At 40.0% G+C, this 23,610-nt stretch overlaps 5 protein-coding genes and 1 long non-coding RNA gene across 7 annotated transcripts; 2 read left to right on the top strand and 4 right to left on the bottom strand.

Annotated features, from left to right (window-relative positions):
* Positions 1 to 2,695: 2,695 nt before the first annotated feature.
* On the bottom strand, positions 2,696 to 5,487 carry LOC130467710 (uncharacterized). The gene is made up of 4 exons (XM_056836309.1): positions 4,926 to 5,487; positions 4,576 to 4,854; positions 4,028 to 4,485; positions 2,696 to 3,879 (listed from the first exon to the last, which is right to left on the bottom strand). Exons 1-4 carry the CDS (start codon positions 5,485 to 5,487, stop codon positions 3,157 to 3,159), a joined length of 2,022 nt encoding a protein of 673 aa, XP_056692287.1. The 3' UTR covers positions 2,696 to 3,156.
* Positions 5,488 to 6,022: 535 nt separating this feature from the next.
* On the bottom strand, positions 6,023 to 6,744 carry LOC130467711 (uncharacterized protein At4g26485-like). Its single transcript, XM_056836310.1, has 2 exons — positions 6,486 to 6,744; positions 6,023 to 6,147 (listed from the first exon to the last, which is right to left on the bottom strand). The coding sequence occupies exons 1-2, from the start codon at positions 6,742 to 6,744 to the stop codon at positions 6,023 to 6,025; spliced, it is 384 nt and encodes a 127-aa protein (XP_056692288.1).
* A 2,836-nt stretch (positions 6,745 to 9,580) lies between these two features.
* On the top strand, positions 9,581 to 11,106 carry LOC110782092 (antiviral protein MAP). Of its 2 annotated transcripts, XM_056837765.1 has the most exons (3): positions 9,581 to 9,742; positions 9,841 to 10,572; positions 10,656 to 10,823. In XM_056837765.1, exons 2-3 carry the CDS (start codon positions 9,855 to 9,857, stop codon positions 10,679 to 10,681), a joined length of 744 nt encoding a protein of 247 aa, XP_056693743.1. In that variant the 5' UTR covers positions 9,581 to 9,742; positions 9,841 to 9,854; the 3' UTR covers positions 10,682 to 10,823. The 2 variants fall into 2 exon arrangements, with proteins under 2 accessions (XP_056693743.1, XP_021841867.1); XM_021986175.2 differs by having other exon boundaries at positions 9,583 to 9,742; positions 9,841 to 11,106.
* A 187-nt stretch (positions 11,107 to 11,293) lies between these two features.
* On the bottom strand, positions 11,294 to 13,948 carry LOC130467172 (uncharacterized). Its single transcript, XR_008927330.1, has 2 exons — positions 13,454 to 13,948; positions 11,294 to 12,241 (listed from the first exon to the last, which is right to left on the bottom strand). It is a non-coding gene; the product is annotated as an uncharacterized lncRNA (long non-coding RNA).
* A 1,304-nt stretch (positions 13,949 to 15,252) lies between these two features.
* LOC110781956 (heavy metal-associated isoprenylated plant protein 41) lies at positions 15,253 to 18,488 on the bottom strand. The gene is made up of 3 exons (XM_021986004.2): positions 18,063 to 18,488; positions 16,673 to 16,871; positions 15,253 to 16,179 (listed from the first exon to the last, which is right to left on the bottom strand). Exons 1-3 carry the CDS (start codon positions 18,244 to 18,246, stop codon positions 15,489 to 15,491), a joined length of 1,074 nt encoding a protein of 357 aa, XP_021841696.1. The 5' UTR covers positions 18,247 to 18,488; the 3' UTR covers positions 15,253 to 15,488.
* Positions 18,489 to 21,377: 2,889 nt separating this feature from the next.
* On the top strand, positions 21,378 to 22,491 carry LOC110782090 (uncharacterized protein At1g08160). The gene has a single exon (XM_021986173.2). The coding sequence runs from the start codon at positions 21,631 to 21,633 to the stop codon at positions 22,405 to 22,407; it is 777 nt and encodes a 258-aa protein (XP_021841865.1). The 5' UTR covers positions 21,378 to 21,630; the 3' UTR covers positions 22,408 to 22,491.
* The last annotated feature ends 1,119 nt before the right edge of the window (positions 22,492 to 23,610 follow it).

Below are 23,610 nucleotides of genomic sequence, written 5' to 3' on the forward strand. Positions count from 1 at the left end.
TTGACGACATGCTGGTGAAGTCGAGGAAGGCTGACGATCACGTGGAACACCTACGACAATCCTTCGACATACTAAAAAAGTACGGTATGAAACTTAACCCGACTAAATGTTCTTTCGGAGTATCCGCAGGAAAATTCTTGGGTTACATCGTCACCCAACGAGGAATCGAGGCCAGCCCCGACCAAGTGCGCGCGATCATCAACATTCAATCCCCGCGGAACATAAAAGAGGTACAACGCTTGACAGGAAGAGTGGCGGCACTAAACCGTTTTATATCACGGTCGTCGGACAAATGCCGATTATTTTACGACGTCCTACGCAAAAACAAGGGGTTTAACTGGTCCGACGACCACGAAGCAGCCCTGCAGAACCTCAAAAAATACATGATGTCGCCGCCCCTCCTATCCAAGCCAAAAGAAGGAGAAGTCTTACAACTCTATTTAGCCGTTAGCTCGACGGCAGTAAGCGCGGTCCTAGCTCGAGAAGACGAAGCACAACAACTACCCATTTATTACATCAGTAAGTCACTACTGGAAGCAGAGACCAGGTATTCCTCCCTCGAAAAACTCGTCTTAGCACTCGTTACTGCAGCTAAGAAACTAAGGCATTATTTTGAAACTCACCAAATAGTGGTGATGACTAACTATCCAATCAAGTCTGTGATGCGTAGGCCAGAACTGACAGGTCGAATGGAGAAGTGGACAATGGCACTAGGAAGGTTCGACATCAAGTATCAACCAAGGACGGCTGTAAAGTCGCACGCTCTAGCAGATTTTGTGGCAGACTTCAGCCCCGACTTAGAAAGAATAGCAGACGACGAAGTCAAACTCATCAACAACATAGAAGAAATATGGACACTCTTCGTCGACGGCTCATCTAACTTTCGTGGTGCAGGTTTAGGCGTCGTACTGAAGTCACCACAAGGGGACATGATAGCACAGGCAATCTGCTGCGACTTCAAGGCAACTAACAACGAAGCAGAATACGAGGCGCTAATCGCCGGAATGACATTAGCTATGGAATTAGGGGCAAGCGGACTCAACATCTTCAGTGACTCACAACTAATCGTCAACCAGATTAACGGCGACTACGAAGCTAAAGACCTAAAAATGACCCTGTATCTCGAGAAAGCAAAAGAATTAACCTCCAAATTCAAACCCTTCTCCATCAAACAAATCCCAAGAGACCTAAACACGCAAGCCGACGCCCTTGCCAATCTAGGATCCGCACTCAGAAAATCACCATTCTCGACCATACCTCTAGTGCACCTACTATCGCCCGCCGTCGAAAAAGACATACCACAAGACGCCAGCCTCGTCCTATCAACCTTAAACACAGACAGTTGGACCAAACCCATCTTCGATTACCTAAAGCACGAAACTCTACCCGACGACAAGCTAGACGCCAGAAAGATACTCTTCAAAGCTTCACGATATGTTATTTTGCAGGACGTACTATTTAAGCGATCAGCAAACGGAATGTTGATGCGATGTGCCGAAGAGATCGAGTGGGAAACGCTATTGAAACAATACCACGAAGGAGAATGCGGAGGACACGAAGGAGGACGAAGCTTATCAACCAGAATCAAAAGAAATGGATACTATTGGCCAACAATGCTTAAGGACGCCATGAGGTACGTATCCAAATGCGACAAGTGCCAACGACACGCAGGTATGACACATAAACCATCCGAATTCTTGCATCCAACCCTAACTCCGTGGCCTTTCATGAAATGGGGGATGGACATCGTTGGCAAATTGCCCGTCGCCCCAGGACAAAAGGTCTTCATGTTAGCCCTAACAGATTATTTTTCCAAGTGGATAGAAGCAGGTGCGTTCCAACAAGTAAGGGACAAAGAGGTATGCTCGTTCATATGGACTAACATAATATGCAGGTTCGGAATACCGTCAGAAATCATCTGCGACAACGGGTCACAATTCATCAGCGACAAGACAAGAGCTTTCTGCAAAACATGGAACATCGAGCTAAAGACGTCGACGCCCAGATACCCCCAAGCAAACGGACAGGCGGAATCCAGCAACAAAACGATCATCGCGTCGCTGAAAAAGCGGTTGGACGACAAGAAGGGGCGATGGGCAGAAGAATTGCCATCCATCCTATGGGCCAACAGGACGACGCCTAGGACGGCGACGGGACAGACTCCTTTCTCGCTCGTTTACGGGTGCGAAGCGGTACTTCCCCCTGAAGTGACGCTGCCCAGTGCACGATATGGACTCATGACGCCAGAGCAAAACGACGTAGAACTCAGCGAAAACCTCGACAACACAGAAGATCTCAGGGAAGCAGCATTGATAAGGATGGCGTCACAGCAACAAATCGTGGCAAAGTGCTTCAACAAAAATGTCAAAGTGAAAATGTTCAAAGAAGGAGATTGGGTACTGCGCAGAGTATTTCAAAACACGAAAGAATTGAACGCGGGTAAGTTAGCACCAGCTTGGGAAGGACCGTACTTGATCGACAAAATCGTCGGAAAGGGGGCATACAGACTCATTACCAAAGATGGCAAGTCGGTCCCCCGAAGCTGGAACGCCACACATCTTAAACTCTACCATTTTTGAAACCTTGTCGTAACCAATTTTATCAGTCGCCGCATCGTCGTCTTTACTTTTCTTTTCTTTATCGTTTTATTTTAAAAAAAAAAAAAAAAAAAAAAAAAAAAAACCATTACTGACTTAGGCATCGGAGGGCCGTTGGCATCCCCAACGGCCAATCCTCCTAGCGACCCCTGTTTTCTTTTGCAGAATGCAAGACGCACGACGAATGACATCCACAAGCAACAACGTACGACTCAGAGCGAGACCGCAAGAGACAACGAAGTAACAACGCAGGTATGATTTTACACATCAGTCGGTTCAATACTTATTACTCGCAAAGCATCTGCTACACGAAACTAAGACATCGAAACGCAACGGGATAACCATAAAGAAACACAAACTTAACACACACGACGCGCGACCCCTAAGGCCACGACTTCCGAAATTTCAAAAACTAAACATTATCCACACACAGCGTCGCCACTACCGACGACAAATAAAAACACAAGTCATCCAAACCACCTCGTCGCCGCCATCGACGACGAGTAAAGAAGTTCACCAACAAAACACAAAAACCAACAGAAAATTCAAAAACTACAAACTAATACATCCCTTCTTCCTGAGTAGAAACCACGACTTCCTGCTCCGGCTCTTGCTCTGGGGGCACGACTGGCACCTCCACCGACGCCACGTCCACCGTCTCGTCTTGAGAAACGACGGCAAGGGCCTCCTCTTCGCACCCAACAGCTAAAACCTCCCCCTCTTGGTCCGGAACAGGCGCACTCACCACCAACAAAGCAGCATCCACCTCCGTCGCCTCAGTACTAGCAGTGTCAGCCGTCTTCGCCAACTCCTCCGGATCCACCACGGGCACCGACAGGTCAGCCATGGTACCGCCGTTAGCCAGATAGTCATCCACCTCCTTTTGGCACGGCCAAAGGCTAGTCTCCCCAATCAGGCAGGAATACATCATCTGCGCCCGCGTCCTCCATATAGCAAGAGCCTCGACGTCCTTCGCCTCCTCCTGCAGGGCGTCGTACAAGCTCCTCAATCCATCCAATTCCTCTGTCGTCGAGGTCAACTCCTCCTTCACTTTCTCCAGATCTTTAGCCACGTCGGCTAACTGCTTATCCTTACCCTTCAATTGATCACCCTTGGCCTTAATCACCGCAGCAAGATCCACAACCTTCTTCTCAGCAGCTTTCCACTTCGCTTCCCACGATGCGGCCGCCTTCTTCGCCGTCGCCGCCAGCTGCCTTACATTCGTCACCTCGTCGCACAGCAACGAACACTGCCTACGCACGGCCAAGGCAGCCTGCGACGCCTGCGCAAAGCCAAAATGCCAAAACAGATTTACACAACATACATCCTTCACAAACAAAAAAGAAAAAAAAAAAAAAAAAAAAAAAAAAAAAAAAAAAAAAAAAAAAAAAAAAAAAAAAAAAAAAAAAAAAAAACTAAGTAAAACTCACCCGCAGACTAAGCTCAGCGGCGTCCGACGCGACAGGAAGAGGATCCACCTCGTGGTATCGTCGATACGTCGTAGGCAAGATCAAGCGATCAGCGAAAGGCCATATAACCGACGCCTCTTCATCACCCAAGAAGCTTGGGGGCAAAGTGATAACCGTATCCTCGACAGGATCCGTCTCGACAGGTCGCTTCTTGGCCGATGAAGTAGACACTTTACTAACGTCGACAGCAGCAGACGACGCCTTGAACGGCTGTGGAGGCGACGACGAAGCAATCGGATGAAAGCCTTCGGCTCCTATGACGACAGGCGTCTCGGCCGATGAACCTATCGCAGAAAACCGAGGTACAACCGTCATACCCCGTCCACCAGAAGTCGAGGACGACCTAAGTCGCTTCCTCGCACGCTCCTGAATCTCACTCTGAGACATCCTCGACACAGGCCGAGACGAAAGAGTATGCTCTACACCCAATACAAAAAATAAAGGTCAAACATTATCCAAAACAAAAACAAAAATATATACAAACCCCGAAATAAACAAACGACAAATACCTGAGTTGTCAGCCATATCACCTACTTCACCTTCGGCGGACGACGAGTTTGCCACTACCTCCTCAAGCAAATCCAACCTTTTCCGACGACGAGTCAGTTGACCTGATCCCTCGTCTATCTCCTCCTCCTCGGCGACGTCGCCTGACCGGTCCACCGCCTGCTCGTCTAAAAACTCTCCGTCGCGACTGAAAGACCTATCCTCGACAGAATAACCCAAGAACTTCCGATACTTATCCTCAGAATCAGCGTTCAACTCAGTCAACGACGACCCCTTGACAACTGCAAAACAAAACCAAGTAAGGCGACGTTCAGTAAAACGACGAGAAACAAAGATAAAACGACACATTTACCTTCCATCGTCCATCCCTCGACCAGAAACCGCCCTTTATCTCCCAGAGAATCTTTGCCTACAAAGACAAAACGACTCTGCCAACCCCTGTCGTTCACACCTAAACCAACACCTAAGTTCGTCTTCCCCTTCTTCGTAACCAAGGTATACCTACAACACTTCTGCAGTGCTAGGTCGTAAGAGTACATCAAATCAGACAGGTCAAACGGCGTACGCCAGTCCGCAGTAACTCCATGCACCACCGTGAAAACCCGCCATATCTGGGGCATCAACTGACCCGGACTCAAATGGAAAACCTCGATAAAGGACCTAACTAGAGGAGTGAAAGGAAATTTGAAGCCAATTGTGAACGGATACTCATACATAACCACATACCCCTCTGGACAATCAAAGGCTTCCTCATCCGAGCCGGGAATCTTCACTTCCGCCGACGGCGGCAAACCAGCAAGTTCAACAAAAGCCACCGGATCCACCACAGTAGAATATATAGGGTTAAGGGACTTAACCCGAGTGGAACCCGACTCCCCCTTTCCTCTCGCTACAACCGACTTAGATCTACCCATCTCACTTACAAAAATCTACAAGGAAATCGAAAAAGAAAGCAAATTTTACCTGAAAATCGAACAAACTCAGTGCGAAAATCGACTTCGCTTTCTCCCTCTTCTCTCTCCTGCTTTCAGATCTAGAAATTTTTCGAAAAACTTGGTGTGAAGAACTTTATTGCATGTCGTGAATTGGTATTTATTACTCTAGAATTTTGAACGGTTTTATCCCACGAACTAGGCAGTTGAAGACGGTTTTTTAATTTGAATTGTTTCTTTTGCTTTGTATGACTACGCAAATTCACAATTGGGGGCAAACTGTTATCCCACTTTTTGGACTAACGACATAACCGTTCTAACGTTTGGTCGTGTCGTGTCAGCCAGGTCGTATCGTGTCGCAGGTAAACACAGCTCCAGGGAGATACGTCCGACGTAGCATCATACAACGAGGTACAGCCGACGAAAGACAGGCGACAAAGTACAAGCAACTAAGGCGCGTCCTCGAGAGACGGGCTGATAAGTTGACCTAAAGCCCATGATAGGCAGCGCCGTCAAGCTAGCAAGAACGAGTCCAAGACTCACGCGAGAAGCGCGGAAGCAGTTGAAGGCTGAAGAGACGTGTGATGAAGATTCTCCTATCTTTGAGGGATTTTCTCAACCGATTAGACCGTTGAGAATACCCTATAAAAAGACGAAGATGATGATAAGCAAGCCACGTTCACTCAAGCCTCGAAACTCCTAAGTCATAAACTGTTTCATCATTCATTATTGTACTTGAGATCGTAATTATCGATTCTCAGAAGAAAAAGCATAAACAATCATATAGAATACTTAGTGGATTGATAGCCTCATAGCTATCCGCGGTTTTTTACCTTATTCCTGGGTTTTCCGCGTCAACACTCCTCTGTGTCGTGCCTCATTATTTGTGTCATTGATTCTTTGCTTAGTTAGTGTCGACCCTAGCCGAAAGTCGCCCCCATACGAATTTTGGCATAAACAGAAAGAATCATCACAATTACTTCCATGGCCTTCACCTTTCTTGTTAGAATACCCTGGATAATCCCACTTATCAAACTCAACTTCTTCAACCAAGTACAAACCTGCTTCACTACCAAGCTCCTCAATATTCCATCGATCAAAAGGGTGAGCTGTCTTGTGAGTTATGTGCACCTCTCCTTTCTTCCCCACCATCTTGTACGCGCTCTTCAGAAAACCCAGAACCAGTTCTTGATGAACCAACTCTTTTCTGATCAAGTACGCTAACATTTCGCTATCCATTCCCGTCTCCCTCTCTAGTCTCTACCCTGATCGATTCAATTTAGGCCCTCTGTATATATAACCTTAATAAAGGGACTGTCTGGGATATGAAAAGGCACTCACCCAATCACTACTTCAACTATATAAATTCCTCTCCCAAGTATTGGGAGTATCAATTAAAAACTGGTGTGCAGCTCTATCAGTGTTACTGTTGAGTGCGGTAATCCACGTTTATCAAGGCATTTGATGCAACGCATGCACTTCCCCATTCTACAGTATTTATTAACATGTACTCCCTCCTCCGTCCCGAAATACTCGACCCGGTTTGACCGGCACAGAGTTTAAGGGGCGTGAATTGACTTATTTAATTTAATAGGTAGTAGTTGATAGTGGGGTATTATTTTAATGTAGTTAGTGGGAGGTGGGTTAAGAGGTGGGGTTGGAGGAGAGTATGGGTTGAATTTTTAATTATTTTTTGTATGGAGTAGGGGGTAGGTGGGTTAATAGGGGTGGAGTGAAAAATTATATAATATTGTTAGAATATTTCCATTTCTAGAAACAGGTCAAGTATTAAGGGACGACCCGATAAGGAAAACAGGTCAAGTATTCCGGGACGGAGGGAGTACATTTCTGCTCCGTAATCCATGCTAGTTTGAGTACTCGTAATAATAAACTACTCCGTACTTCGTACAATCGTACCCGTAGTAATGCCAGGGCCGGCCCAAATGTTTATAGAATTATACACGTGTATGTCGATCAGTATAAGCAGTTTTGTTTATTCATTGGGCTTCCATTCAATTTTCAACCCAATGTTTATATTTCGGGGGCCCTTTTATCTTAAGGTGTCAAATCGGGTCATCGGTTGGTTACGGCTCGGCTATAATCGGTTCGGGTATAATTGGATAATGTTATTGTACGGGATTATTGTGCTTATGCGGATTGAATGTGTGAATTTTGTTTTTCGGGTCACTTCGGTTTTGGTCAGAAATTATATGTCAGCCCTGTAGTTAGGGCCCTGTTCTGAAACCTATTGTGGGCCGGGGCTAAGTAATGCATGTCTAAGCGTGAGTTTTAGGAAAATCTAGATAACAGGCCAGTGATGCTAGAGTGGGGATTAATTTTAGTACCTCACTAACGAGTTGCGGGGCTGGGATGCATGGTCGGATAGGTACCTGTATCCATCATGGGACTGGCAGGTTTTGGTGTGATTTTTAGGTGGATATAGGGGTGGAGGGATTATCCTCCGCACTAGTCCCGTCCCGTCCCGCGGTCCCGTGTTAAAACCATCTCTAGCTGAATAAAGTAGAAGATGGAGAGTGATGAGGTAAAAAGTAGTGTGAATGTTGGGTGAGTATGACTATAAAAGTAACAATGGATAAAAATAACTTTATGTTTGATACGAGTGATGGAGGGGCGGTAATATTTACATGCACCCTCATTTATTCTGATTTTTTTTTTTAAGTAAGACGTCGAATGAGACACACTAAATCTTAATAGAATTCCTCAACCATATTAACTAAATATATCGAATGTCTCAACCATATTAACTAAATATATCGAATGTCTCAACCATATCCATATGAACTAAATACATCGAGTATCCATGTGTAGGGGTGTCAAATCGGGTCATCGGATCGGTTTCGGATCGGTTATAAACGGTTCGGGTCTTGTCGAAATCGGATAATGTCGGGTTAATGTTTCTATCCGGGTCAATTCGGATCGGTTCGGATAACTTCGGTTTCGGATGAAGTCGGTTAATATGATGTTTCGGTTTCGAGTCGGTTTCGGTTCGGGTAATTTCGGTTCGGTTAAATCTCGGGTTCGGTTTGAACAGGTTCGGGTTTAAAACGGTTTTGTATCGGTTTAATTTGGTTCGGGTCTAGTTCGGTTCGGGTGTATGTCGGATACAGTTGTTATTTTTACCGGCTTACTGGGGGTATGGGTGGTGTCCGGATCGGATAAGTCTCGAATTCGGGTGTATGTCGGATTCATTTACTATTTTAACTGATTTACAGCGAGAATGGGTCATGTCTAGATCGGATATAGTCTCGGGTTAGGGTTAAGTTTGATCGTGAGTCTCGGGTACGGGTCAAGTTCGGACTGGTCGCACCTCCGACCGGGGTCTATTACAGATTGAGTTTGCGGTTTGTGGTTCGGGCTAAGATCTGGTTGGCAAGATTCTTATGTTGTATGGATCGAGTAGCTCTCGAGTTCACTATCAAATTCATATCACTTTATAATTCTAATATTAGATGTCAAATACTAATTTTTTAGAATTCTACTCCCTCGGTCCAAATTTTGGTTGAAAGTCGGTTACGGGTTCATTCAGACCGGGTCAACACCAATCCGGGTTAAATTGGATATCGGGTTTTATCGGGTCGGGTCGAGTCGAGTAGTTATCGGGTAAAATCGGATTTCGGATTGCTACCGGGTCGGATGCGGGTTCGGTTCGGTTAAAACTAATCGGATACTAATCGGGTCACGGGTCTCCTCGGATTGTTAGCGGATCGAGTTCGGGTCTTTGATTTACGGGTCAAATCGGATTTCGGATCAATGTCGGATCGGTTCGGTTCGGTTTCATATATTCGGTTCGGATATCGGTCGGTTTCTCGGATCGGATCAATTTTTGACAGTCCTATCCATGTGTTTATCCTAATCTAGTAACAACAATAATATGAAGACGAAGCCGCCATCAATTATTGGGCCATTGACTTTCAAAAAGAATAAAGTCTTGGGCCATTGAATGAAGGCAACTTTATTAGAAACTAGCTTAGATTATTTGTTCCAAACGTTGTACTTGTATTAATTTATTTTTCAAGCATCTTTCTTTATTTTTGTTTAACAACTTGCCAATTTGCATGCTATTAACGAATCATGTGCTTTTTTTTAACTTTTTATTATTATTTCAACAATGTTTCATTTTGCCTATTTAAGGCAAATCAGATGATAGGTTCTGAGCAGTACTAAGGATACTAAGGACGCACCACAATTTGCAAACAGCAAATATACTAGTGATTCCGTAAGTTTTCTACTCGTCATTAGCCTCAATTCTCTTTGTCTGGTCTTATCTGTTTTTTCTAACTGCTGATCTGATCTTATCTGATCTGATTATTTTAGAAGTTATTACGATAATGAAGGCGGTGGCAGCAGCAATATGTGTTTGGTGGTACATATTGACGATAGTGGTTGTTACGCCTTCTTTGGCGGTCGAAGTCATTGCGACAGCCGACGATTGTGGCCAAACACTAGGCTACTTCGGCAGCGTAGGATTCGAAATAGAAAAGGGTCTCACCAACATTAAATGCTACTCAAATTTCCTAACAAGACTACGTAATAAAATCGAAGCACCCGGAGTTCGAATTTGCGGTTTACCAACAACACAAAACCTTCCATCAACAAATACCGATTTTATTACCATCGACCTTAAAATCAGCAACACAGAATGGGTTAGCGTCGGAATAGACCCCAAAGATTTATACGTTTGGGGATACCAAGACAAAGTCAACGGTCAACTTCGGTCTAATTTCCTCAACGACGCAACTCAACGAGCAAGAGATCATCTTTTCCCTAACGCAGTTATAAGTAGAACCACTAATTTCGGAGGTAACTATAATTCACTCGTTAGATATTCTAATGTAAATATAACATCACTTTCATTGTCGATGTATAAGTTAAGAGAAAGCATCCAAGATGTGTATGGAAAACCATCAAACGAGCTAAACACCCCTAAAGAAGCTGAATTCTTTATGAGGGTTGTTCAAATGGTTTCGGAGGCGGCTCGATTCAAGTTCATTGAGAAAGCCATTGTAGATGGGGATACTTCAAAGGATACTAAGTATAAATTAGCAGGTTACTTGAATGATTGGTCTAAAATTTCAAAGGCAATTTATAAAGCAAATTCGGTGACTGTTAATCCGTGTACTACTTTTCAGGAAACTCTTGTAGTTGGGAATCTTGAGTATAAAGTTTACTTTGATAAAGTAAATGATGTCAAATTTGAGATGGCAATTCTCTTGTATACGGATGTTACTATAGCTACAACACCAAACCATGATGAAGATGATGATCGTTTTAATCTTCTCCGTCGTCGTCCATTTCTTAAATCGGCGGTGGTTATGTGATCAACTCGACGTACTGATAGAGTATAAAACTAATTTTGTACGTCCGAATCCTATTCTATTTAGTGCGTCATAATTGCTTATGTGTAATTGTGTATGTATGTTTCCTTTTCTGTGTGCGGCGAACATCAGCGCCTTATAAAACCAACTATATATGGATTTAGCAATCTCTTTTGATAATATCTATCAATGTACTCCGTACAAGCTAAGCTAATTATAATAAGATTGTATATATTCTTTCATATAGAATAAGGTTTATTGTTTATTGTTGGGGTGGATTTTCAACATATACTAGTAATAAAATAAATTAATTGATGATTTGCAATAGCATCTATTTTATTATTATATATTTATATACCAGGCTTATATCATTATATATATATATATATATATATATATATATATATATATATATATATATATATATATATATATATATATATATATATATATATATATATATATATATATATATAGTATGAATTAATAAACATTATTTGTAATCCATTATTGTCTATCGTTTCACTCATTCAAATAATATCAATACAATCTTATATTTTCTTGGTAATGCTTTCTTCATTCTTTTTTACAATTCTATTTTCAAAAGAGCTAGCTCCATTCAGCATCCGGGCTTTCAAAGATTGTTACAAATTCATGCAAATATATCCTAGTGAAGAGAGTGATGGATAGCTCAGTTGGTTAGAGCTTCCATCCCGGTTCCAGGTGATCCTGGGATCGATTCTCATCTCCACCCTTGTGGCTCATTTACACCCAAAAAAATATATCCTAGTGAAAACAAATTAAGGATAATTAAACAGAATCCATAAACCATACTACTAAGAGTAGTTTCTCTTTACAAAAATTACCATGATATTATCATCAGAATAAAATTAAGCAGTGATTTTGCACACAATGATCTCCCATCCGCAGACAAACTCTTAGATTCACCACCACTCGGGCGCAGTGTAGCCCAGCTTCTGCTGGCCTTACAACTCAAACCAACTAAATGCAATTAGCAATTACTAATTGCATTTGAGCTAGAGGGTATAATCAAAATCACCAAACAAACCATTGCATCAATTTGATGATATTGGTGATATGGTGTGATCACCCGCAATTTAGATAGTGGACCGTGGTGCACATACCTCTACGTGCACCACTATCAAAATTACGTTCACATTGAATACAAAGCGAGATCACTGATCAAAGTTTGCGGAACTTGAAGGTAGAGCATTCACCTATGGGGAAAGAACCGTCACGTCTTCTTCTGTGCCCTTCTCACCAATAATGGCTATAAGCTTGCTGCTTATGCATGCTATTTCCATAAACAAATTCACTTCTTCTATCACACATATCATGAATTGTACATATATGCACAAAGTGACATATGCATGATGTGCCTAAAAGTTTAAATTTAACATTGCAGTACACATTAGTTTTTATGAAAAACCTATGGCCAATTCTTAACTTGATATATACAACACAATGCGTTGAGCTAATTTTACCTTGTACTAGCAAAAACCTTCTTACAGAGTAACCAGGGCCTATTAAATAAATAATAAAGTGTAACAAAAAGCGGCAGCCTTCTAAAATGTCATCAAAACCCTAACATACGAATCAAACCACCACAATCCAAACGAAATCCACATAATCTCATATATAAATAAAAAAATTGCCAAGAACATTACCATCACTTACAAAGTTACATGCAAATTCAATTCCATTTCCGGCATTTATTACTACCTACCAAACAAACCACTAAAAGTAAAAATCTCATCTAATTATCACACATGCAAAGGTAAGCACAATCCATAATTCATCTATCTAAAATTTTAAGCACTAATTAAAGAGACAATTCACAAAGAGCAAACATAACTTGTTAATAAACTTGAAATCAAATCCCGGCTACATCACTACCTAGTACGGTAGTACCCTCTAGGCCTCTACGTATGGATGGCAATGGCCAATGGGTCCAAGACCCGACCCAGATCCGATTGGACCCGGTCCATGTTTGAGGGTCGACCCTGTGGATCTGGGGAGGACTTGGGTCTTTGTTTAATGGGGCGGGTCTAAAGACCCAGATCCGGTCCAATTCGACCCATATATATAATTTTAAATTTTTTTTATAAAAATGTAAATATAATTCAATCTTTATGTGCTAAACTTTATTCAGTTTTTTACGATACTAAACTATTAAAAATTGTTTGACATGACATATAAATAATAATATTATAAACTTTAATATTTGTTGTATTACAAGCCTAATATGATTATTTTTTTCCTAAACAAAAGTAACGAATATTCTGTATTTAGTGGTTTTAATAAAGCAACATTAAGTTCACAAACAAAAATAGGCGAAAAAATTACGTAAGATAAAAAAAATGAGGGACAAATTTTTTTGGAAAAGAAATAAATTTAGGCCCATTTAGGACCCGAATCCGACCCTAAACCCATTAAACCCAGTGAATCTGGGTCTGAATTTGATTTTTTTTAGACCCAACAAATCTGGATCCGCCTCTAAAAAAGTGGGTTTGGGCCGGACCATTGCCAGTGGCTCTACGACTCCCAAATCCCAATACACCAAAATGAGAGAACACAACGACGAAACTCACCTTGAGAAGAATAGCAGGAGAGTAGGAGACTGCTCATCAAAGTAACACCCAAAAGCCTCAAAAATATCATCAAAATGATTTATAAAACTTTCACTCACCGTGAGAGTCTCCAACATCCCACTAACCGTCACCGCACAAGATATCTTTCACTTCCTTGAATCAAAAATCGGAAAAGGTACAAGAATTGAAAGTCCAATGGCGCCATGGTCGGGTACAATTCGAAACCCTTGATTCTTATTTTCGGTGAAGATTTCAATGGCAAATATTGTACCTTTTTTGATTTTTGATTCAAGGAAGTCGAAGATGCCTTGTGCGGTGGCGGATGGTAGGATGGTGGAGACTCTCACGGTGAGTCTTTCCACTGCCATAGCTGGTGGTTGAGTGAGTTTAGTGAGGAGAGAGAAATTGAGTGTGATTTTCTTTGTTGTTGTTGATAAAAGTTTTTCAGAGAAATGAGGAAAGCAGATTCTCATTAATTCTTACAAAAAATTACTGTTCTTACATATACACATGCAGTTATCATAACAAGGAATATAGGCTTAGCTAATATACAGTAATACAGTTACCAAAATAAGGAATATAGGCTTAGCTGCAATGCACCTAATACGTAAGATGTAATTATTATTTTTGAAACTATATAAGATGCTAATTATAATGTTTCTAGCTCATTTTACGTAATATATAATTATTTTTGTGAAAAATGTTTATATGCTTATATATTCTCCCCACAAAAATGTAAATGGGATGCATAGAATATTTGAATTCATATATAGGCATTAGGATTTAATTAGCATTCATAAAAATGGATAATTGTGTGAATTTGGAATCTTACAGATATAAATGGAAATATTTTAAATCATATTCTATTTCAGATACTTATACATCATCTATTTATTTTTTATATTACGGAGTAACTTGTTGTTGGAGTATTTCAGTGTGCAGTGGCTCCTATTAATATGTGTGACTTTGTGAGACTATGACATTCTTTAATTTCATACAGTGAAAAATTATACGGGGTATTATTTTTTAAACAATTTAAAATTCAAGTAAAATTTCAAAACATTTAGACCTTTTATATGGATACTAGTTGTTGGACGGCGCCCTCAAGTTATCAAAACCTATTTTGTGAAATTATGATTGATATAGTTTGTGAAATGATTTGTTTTTATTTTAAAATTAAAAAATCTATTTACTTCACTTTGTTTTTAGTGGCATAGAAAATGCTTATGAAATAGAAAAGTGTATTTTTTTGCATTATTTTGAGTATTACTCACTTGATAATTGTTGAGCCTCACATGCCCCTAAGCCCTAAGGTAGTAGAATTTATTTTATTTGAGGGAAACAAGGTAGTAGAATTTATTCCGGAGTCATGATAATCCCACCGGGTAATTAAACTACCCACCACTAACAAAGAGTAGTGGTAGTGGAATCACGTCAGTTGTCGCCATCTCAGAGGTGCCTAAAATCTTCTCATTTCCGGTGCTCTACTGTCAAAGATTCTACCCGTTGCTCCTTTTACTTTCCCCTTCACATTATAACTTCTAATGAACAAACTCTAATCATTTATTCATTTTATCCCCTTTCTGGTATTGTAAGGAAAGAAAACAAACCACGCAAATATCTTAATATCATCCTGATGAAACATCGTAGATTCGTAGCTCAACAGGCAATCTGAAGCATGCAGGAATCTTGGGCAAGCCCTACTGAAAAGAAACCAGTGCACCGGATCAAAGACGAGCTAGCTAGCTAGCTCCCTTCAGCATACCGGATTTTTAAAGATATTCTACAAAACCAAAAGATTGCTACAAATTAAGGATAAGCTTTTAAGCTTTAATTAAGCTTCTTTTTACAAAACAGCATGATCATATCTATTGATCAGCAGAACCTAATTAAGCTGCGTTTTGGGTTAAGGGAATGGTGGGAGGTGGAGTTACTATAAACATACACCCTCACCTGACTAAAAAAATTGTACACAAAAACCATCAGATCATGAAAGAACAATTAAGTTTGCGACCCTTGTTTTCGCCAGTTAGAACTAATAATGAGACATATCTTCCAAACTCTGCTTTAACCTCTCAATCCTCATAAGACTCAAACCATGGAGCTCCTCTAGAAAAACAATGAAGTCGGGTGAAGTTCTACAAGAAGCCAACTTAACGTATCTGTCATAGCCTCGTCTTACACCTTCATAGACATGGTAGCCCTCCATTTCCTCGCGTACCCCAAAGGTCTCATCCACATGAGTGAAATACCAGTCGAATACCCAAGCAACGTCTTCTCTGAACCTGTCGCGGACTGGAGATCCTAAATGGCTGGAGAAAAGATTAATTGGGTGATTCGGAACAAAACTAGTTTCATGATTGTGTTCTTGAAACAGAATCCTCTGTATTTGATGAGGAAGATTTTCCTTTGAGTCCCTTCGAGTGTGATTAGTGGACATTTTCTTAGACTCTGGTGAGAAAATGAACTTGAATGTGCTGCATTTTCCTAAACGAAAAGGCTCGTCACATCTCAACCCATCTCCTCTCTTGTTGTTATAACCAGGGTAGTCGTGAATGTTAAATGGAACACATTCGATCAGTAAAAGCGAGTTCTGAGAGGCAAGTTTCTCGAGATTCCAGTGAGAAAATGGAGCAGATGTTTTGTGGTTAACATGGATTTCACCATTGGGTCGCAGCATACCACTTGCATTGCTGAAAAAGTCATGTACAAGCCTCCTGTGCTTGCTGAAGACACCCAAGTAATGTCAACAAAAGCCAAAGATCATTGCTCAATAGTCAATACAACTAATAAATGCAAATCTTGTGTATATATCAAATCCAACATGGAAAATAGAGTATTGCCTGAATAGCATCACATAGAAGCAAGATTCATTTCATAGATGAAATTCAATTCTCCCGAAAATTTCTCCTTGATAAGTATTGTTACACGCAGACATGGAAGGGTGAATTATATGTTGTAATGTAACTATGCAACGCAACAGAAATTGGCTAAATACAAACAATGTGTTTCAAGTTTTATACTTTAAACTATAATTGACAATTTTAGGACAATAATGAACATAGTGTCTTAAGCATGAGAGAATGCAGCAAATTTACATCAGATTGGAAGACCAACAAACAGAAGAAATGGTACTAATATAATGATTCTGTATCTGTTGCTTGTACCCTAACTCACTACCACATGGTCAACCCAACCAAAGGAAGATAGCAGGCTTACTTGATGAGATGCAGGTTCTGTTCCTTTCCATGGAAGCCGGCATGGGGAAAGTTGAAGATAATACGATCAAACTTCCTCATCTTGAGATCAGTATGAAGCTTCATTTTAGTTGCATCAACCTCATGTATAAGGGAAGCTCCTAGCTTTTCCAGCAAGTCCAAGTTTGATTTTGCTCTCTTGTACTTCTTTATCAAAGAATCTGTTTCAGTAGTTCATATTGTTATAAATGCTACTCCATAAAGAGATCAAACTAAATCCAAATAAGTAATTAGTTAGTTTAAGATAGATCAAAACAACGGCTAGGAAAATCCGTGTCACTCTAAAGATTCAGCAACTCACTAACTCAGTGTTACTGAAAACAACTTAGGTAAGTAATCTTCAGTTTTCAACCATATACATATACGGAGTTTAATATAAAGCTAGTCAATCATGGCTAACTTGCTAAGTTCTTCGTCCACCAACACATCGGTTAAACAACAAATATCACAGAAGCAAAAATACGGAGTACGTAATTAGAAACAACAATACAAAATCATGAGTATCTATGTTAAAATCACAATTATTACGGAGCACTATGAACTTGTTAATTCTATTGAAATATGTTAAACATGACCGTTCCACTCTAGGGTTACTCGATCTGGTACATGATTAAGTGATTAACAAATCAATCTTCGGTTTCAAAGAAATCATACACACATGTGACATTTCAAATACCAAAATTAAATGCATAAGCATTAGAGACATTACCTACCATAAATTGACAGGCTACTCATAATGTAATGTGATTCACAACAAAGTTTCTATTTATATTTAAGCTGAAACCTAAATAATTAAGAGTGAAATTGGCACAAATTAAAAAAGAAAAAAAAATTATGAACTCCACACATGTGACATTTCAAATTCCAAAAGCAAATTCATAAGCATCCGAGAAACAATAATCAATCCAAAATCCAACCCTAAAAATAGAAACTTTGTTAAATTAGATGCCCTGAATTGACAGGATACTCATAATGTAATGTGATTCAGTAAACAAAGCTTCAAATTTAGTTATATTTAAGCTGAAACCTAGAAATTAAGAGTGAAATTGACACAAATTATTAAAAAAAAGTATGAATTTATACAGAATTTGGAGATAATCAAGGAGCATGAACTACAGTATAATTGTACAAAGATGATGACAAAATACAATACTCCAAAATCCAATCAATTAAATAGTGGAAAATGATGGATGTTGACCCAAAAAGAAACAAAAGTCGAGCAATTATTTAATTTGGAATGAACAAGACCCGAGAATCCATAATAAGTTTAGAAGCAGAAACCCTAGAAATGAAGAGAGAGAGAGAGAGAGAGAGAGAGAGAGAGAGAGAGAGAGAGAGAGAGAGAGAGGGACCATAAGAGTCAAGTGAAGTAGCGACGATGTTGGAAGCAGAAGCGAACGAAAGTGACAAACTCAACGCAAAAGAGAAATCTCCTTCACCCAAAAGCAGTATTTGATGAAAAGATGAGTACTCGTTGTTCAACCATTTCTCTGTTTCGTCTTCTTCGTTTTCCATCATCTTCTTTATACACACCATTTTTGCAGAATCAAAGCAATCCCGAACACACCTACGATAATGGCAATGGCGCTCTATTTTATTGCTATTTTTAAAAAAAGTTATTTACAGAACCTCTCACGAAAAGTGGACCAATTGTGTCGTGTTCTTGCCAAAATTAAATATTTTTATTAAACTTTTAATACTAATTTTGTGGGCTTGACGTTACGTCTTCCTCGTACGGAATATGAACCTTGGTCGTGTACACGGTACATGAAGGGTCACTCTTCCCACTCTCCCAGTCTTCCGTTACAAAAAAAAAAATTCTCACTCTTGAGTTTTGACTCTCGTCTCATGACATACAATAAAACAAACACATAAATCAAAAAAATATAAGTAGTCGGATAAATAAATATTTCATACGTGTTATTTTAAGAGTTACATGTTGTTTGTCATAAAATCTGAGAAAGATACCAATTGCTTGTTGATTCAGTGGTGATTGGGGCTGAACTTGGTAGGGAGAACTCGTGTTCGATCCCCCGCAACAACAATTGGAAGGGGATTGGAACCTAACCACTCAGAATTCGCTCCGAATCCGGATTGGCCCTAAGAATGAACCGGTGCTAACACCAAAAAAAAAAAATCTGAGAAAGATGAGTTGATTTTCTTGCAATAATAATAATAATGATGTGGTGCTGTAAAACCACATTTCTATCCACCTTGCAAATAATGCAGTCTTGATAACATTGCGCTTTGTTTGAAATACTCTAGAACGTCCAAAAAACCTCCACATTCGTTGAAGCACTGTCTTGAAAGTAAAGTAATAAGGTTGACAGAGTATGTGTAGATTTATATTGATTGAAGTCAGAGATGGTCAACGTTGCGGGCTGGGTACTTGGATGGGTCTTGGGTGGGTTTGGGGGGTCGTAGATCGGGGATTATTAACACACGTCCCGCCTCAGTTAACTTAGGGTAGGTCGAGCCGTATGTTGTGTCGGAAAGAATGAATACAGTACATGATAGGTCGTGGATTACGTGAGTTGTGGGTCATGGTGTGTTGTGCGGGTCGAGTGGGTCAAATGTGTTTTGTGGGTTACTACATGTTTTGGGGCTTGGTGTGACTGCAAAGGGTCCAAAAGGTTAGATGGTTTGGACGATACTTAAGCGTTAAAAAGTTATAAATTTTATATGAATTTTAAATGAATTAATTTTTATGTTATTCACATACTCATATAAATGTCGTAAAAGTACATTTAAAGTTTTAAATAATAAAATTAAAATTTATTAGCATTTAAAACATTTTAATTTAGGATGACGGATCTGGTGGGTCACATGGTTATGTGGGTTGGGTTCGTGTGTTGTGTGGATCAGGTGTGCCGTGGTGGGTTGTGTCAGATTCGATGAATAGGTCAAAATGGGATGTGTTAAAAAAAACTTGACCCACGACACATCAAGAAAAATATCCGATTTACACGGGTTGTGTCATGGGTCAGAAGTGGGTCCGTCCCACGTGACCAATTATGAGCAGAGTCAGACCCGACCTACTGGCCATCTCTAATTGAAGGTCTAATTGAAGGTGCATTGAAAAAGCCCATTCCGCACATTTAAGACAGGCGCTTGGATAGCGGAGGAAGCAAACCAAAATCACACCCACCTTTTCCGACGAGTCCCGACTGGTTAGTATTAGAGTGCAACGGATGCTTTGGCTGATGACGAGGGTTATACGGTACCAAAAGGAAACCAAGTGAAAACCCAGAGGATGAAGAAATCCCAGTGAGGATGAAGAAACCGTATGTATCTTCATTGAACTAGACACTTGGTACAAAATAAACCTGAAACTTATCGAAGCATTCCGAAAAAGTTTGTTATTCCTTGCTGTCCTTAGTTCCCACAGAGTTGATCACATAAGGTTGAAAATTGTTGGACAGCCAGGTACTTATACAGTTATACTGCACGCATACAAGCAACCTGGGATCTGGGATCTTGAAAATAGTACAACCTTAGACTCTGGTATTCTTCACTAAAGTGGATCAAGAGATAAATTTTAAATTCATCTTCAGTTCTATGCATATGTCGATCATCTTCCCACAAAGTATACATGCGGAAGTTTCCTGTGGTCTGACAGAAAACATGAGGTGAGAAGCCCTATCACAGTAAAGGGCAAAACTCCTGCAGGAAAGGCTCCAAGCAAGACCCCTTCAAAATACAGAGGAAGTAATATTTAGCAAAGCCTGCCCCACGTCATTTGCTCCGTTTGAACTTCGAGTTGGTGCAAAACTTTTTCAATGGAAAACGATTTTCCATGAAATTAGTTTTCCTTTGTTTGGTTCCTTTATGGGAGAAGATGGTGAAGATTGAGGGGAAGAAGGGAGAGGGAGGTAAGGAGTAAAGGTGGGATTCCCTCCCTTTGAAACGGAAAAGGTTTTTCCACCTTTGAGGGAGTTACGGATTTTTTTTTTCCATTCCTTACCAAACCAAACAACGTAAAACATTAAAAAGGAGGAAATCGTTTTCCATGAAAACGTTTTACACCTTACCAAACGGAGCCGTACATGAGGCATAGAAAGTACTCCGTAGTATTATAATGTAAAAGAAGTTCTGAATTAACCGATCCTTCAAATTATCCACAACAGCCGGACATCACTGTACCCGAGTTATACTAATACGAGTATTTGTATGATTTGCAGACTCGGGGTACGGTATGTCCTACAACAAAAGAAAGTTTTACTCCGTACTTGTTTGCTCATTTCCCATCTGGTATATCCAGTTGTAAGATATTAGGATCCATATATATAATATTAGATCCAGCAAACAAATACTGTAATGCTTTTCAAATAAATAACAAGCAAATATCATGAATGATGAACCCAAACACTTTCTGGCTTTCTGCCACATACCATATTATATAGGCTACAATGTTTATGTAGGAGACCCTGAAGACAATCTATACCACACATTTTGCTGATCATGACCTCAGAAATTCACACATAACTAACATCTTTATAGTGAGCCCCTCCACAGTGGATCAATAGTGGGTCAAATTTCTTAAGGACTAATTAAACGAATTCAAAAACCGAAAAAAGAAAGACTTTATCTGCCTACCAGTTCCCAACTTTTGTCTATCTATCTATAAAGCAGCATTCTTGGGCCACTTACTTCTCCCCTCTTCTTAATAACAAATTATTTTAAATTCTTATAAAATAAAAAGTTGTGAAAGTTGTTTGCTTTGTTTCACTTTTGCCAAATCCACTAATATATTTAGCTTCTTGAACATAAACCATTCCAGATCTCCTTCATTTCTATCCTTCACCACAGAGAGATTTCTTCTAACAAATCAGCTTACTCTAAAACAACTCAATGGTTCCACGAAAAAAACCCATCTAGCTTTCATCTCGAAGCATTGGTATAAACCAGCAATTTCTGCCCATGTCTAATCACTCTGAAATAATGCATTCTCTTCCACCTCCTCCACAAAGACAACATAACAACAACACAACTCCAAACCATTTTTCAATATCAAAGCAATCAGTAAACCTTAAAAGTCCAAGAATGAATTACTCACCAGCGCCCTTTGTTAGGCTGTTAAGCAATGATCCTCTACTTTACCAGCATCGGCGGACCCATCCATTAGTTTGGTGCAGTGCGGTCCTTTGTCTCGTGTTCTGCCTCCTCGTAATCTTCTTAGGGATCACGACTCTGATCATCTTCCTAGTTGTCAAGCCAAAATACCCGTCATTTGATGTTCCCAACGCAAGCCTTAACGTCATCTACTTCGACTCGCCTGAAAACTTCAACGGCGACTTCACCCTGCTAGCAAATTTCACCAACCCAAATAGGAAAATCACTATTAAATTTGATTACCTGAATGTACAACTCTACTTCATTGACAGGCTAATAGCAACTCGAGCGTTGGCACCGTTTAGTCAAAGACCAGGACAAGCAAGGTTGGAGATCATTCACTTGATATCGAGTTTGGTTTATCTGCCACCCAATCCTGCAGTTGAGCTCCAAAGACAAGTACAGAGCAACAGAGTTAGCTATAATATCAGGGGGACTTTCAGGGTCAGAGCAAAAGTGGGAATCGCTCGCTTCTCATACTGGTTGTATGCAAGATGCCAATTACAGATGACCAGTCCACCTAGCGGAATTCTCGTAGCTAGAAATTGCATCACCAAAAAAGATAAAAATGGTGGAGAACATTAAGTATTCTATTCTATTCTATTCTCCTTTCCTTTTTTTTTGTTTATCTTAATTATATTTCTAGGCACTATTACCTCTTAGCTTTGCTGAAGCTGTCTTGGTGTACAGAAGTCAGTCTTACAAAATCCTGCTCCGTACATAACGATATAAATCTTTTGAAAGTTTAGAAAATTCGTAACAAGAATTTTCATATTCTCACTTCATCAACGAGAATCAACAGTTTCTGCTTCGCATCTCCCCTTGGTTTCAACGATTACAGTAATTACTAATAGAAAGTAATTATTAGGAGTATAAACATTCAATTACCACAGGTTATCAATATTCCCCTGTATTACACAGCAAAGCACATCTGATAAAGGTAGCTTCTTTTCACAGTTTCTCCCTCACTCAAAAAAAAAGCCACAAAATTGCCAATCAACAAACAGTGAAGTTTCAGGAAAGGGGCACAAACAAGTGGAAGATGACATGGTTTTGTCATGTAATCGGATAGCATAATACACGAAAATCTGCAATTTACATTATCTGATTTATCTCAGCAGTGGAAAGCATACACTTTCACATGATACAATGGATTCGAGATCCACTGATAAAGAAAAGAGAACAGACCTAACAGGTATGAGTTTGGATACCCACAATATCTATTATTACATAATTAGCTGATAAGAGTCAATAATCTAGATTCCAACCTATCACCCTTGTGACAGGTTTGATTCCTATTTGGGGCACTGAGTGGGGGGGCGGGGGGAGTGAGGAGTCTTGGGGGAATCGTAAGCCTGTAAACTGATAGCTAACAACAGTCAAGTTAAGGTAGGTCTTCCTTAAGTGAGTAATGGAATTGTAAACCTGTAAAACTAGCTAACAACAGTCAAGTTAAGGTAGGTCTTCCTTAAGTTAAGGTAGGAACTGCATCAGTAACAGTTCCTAGAACCTAATTACTTTCAGAATCAGATTATTCACAATCAAATAGCTCTGAACCTACCAGTACTGCTGAAGGTTGCAAATGGCAACCGAACTTAATGGTAGTTCAACATATGAAGCTGTCAAATCTTTCTTATTATGTAACAAGTAGTTCTCTTCAGGAGTCAATTTATATAACAAATCTCTAAATTTGAACCATCAAATGACAAGAATCCTACTAGGAAGGGGGGTTATGATCTTTTTCCTCATTTCCTCATTTCATCTTGGTCATAAGGTTCTGGTACAAAT

Source organism: Spinacia oleracea, chromosome 2 (genome assembly GCF_020520425.1).
Source record: "Spinacia oleracea cultivar Varoflay chromosome 2, BTI_SOV_V1, whole genome shotgun sequence".
NCBI lineage: Eukaryota > Viridiplantae > Streptophyta > Magnoliopsida > Caryophyllales > Amaranthaceae > Spinacia > Spinacia oleracea.

Bases quoted from the DNA above. Each gene is read 5' to 3' on its own strand.
- LOC130467710 (XM_056836309.1), bottom strand. From the start codon at position 5,487: ATGGGTAGATCTAAGTCGGTTGTAGCGAGAGGAAAGGGGGAGTCGGGT. The intron at 4,855-4,925 runs GTAAATGTGTCG...TTTGTTTTGCAG, and splicing joins CGAGGGATGGACGATGGAAG to TTGTCAAGGGGTCGTCGTTG. The intron at 3,880-4,027 runs GTGAGTTTTACT...GGCTTTGCGCAG, and splicing joins CCGCTGAGCTTAGTCTGCGG to GCGTCGCAGGCTGCCTTGGC.
- LOC130467711 (XM_056836310.1), bottom strand. From the start codon at position 6,744: ATGGATAGCGAAATGTTAGCGTACTTGATCAGAAAAGAGTTGGTTCAT. The intron at 6,148-6,485 runs GTAATTGTGATG...GTCTTTTTATAG, and splicing joins GAAAGGTGAAGGCCATGGAA to GGTATTCTCAACGGTCTAAT.
- LOC110782090 (XM_021986173.2), top strand. From the start codon at position 21,631: ATGTCTAATCACTCTGAAATAATGCATTCTCTTCCACCTCCTCCACAA.
- LOC110781956 (XM_021986004.2), bottom strand. From the start codon at position 18,246: ATGGTGTGTATAAAGAAGATGATGGAAAACGAAGAAGACGAAACAGAG. The intron at 16,872-18,062 runs GTCCCTCTCTCT...CTACTGAAACAG, and splicing joins TACTTCACTTGACTCTTATG to ATTCTTTGATAAAGAAGTAC. The intron at 16,180-16,672 runs GTAAGCCTGCTA...GGGTGTCTTCAG, and splicing joins CAGAACCTGCATCTCATCAA to CAAGCACAGGAGGCTTGTAC.
- LOC110782092 (XM_021986175.2), top strand. From the start codon at position 9,855: ATGAAGGCGGTGGCAGCAGCAATATGTGTTTGGTGGTACATATTGACG.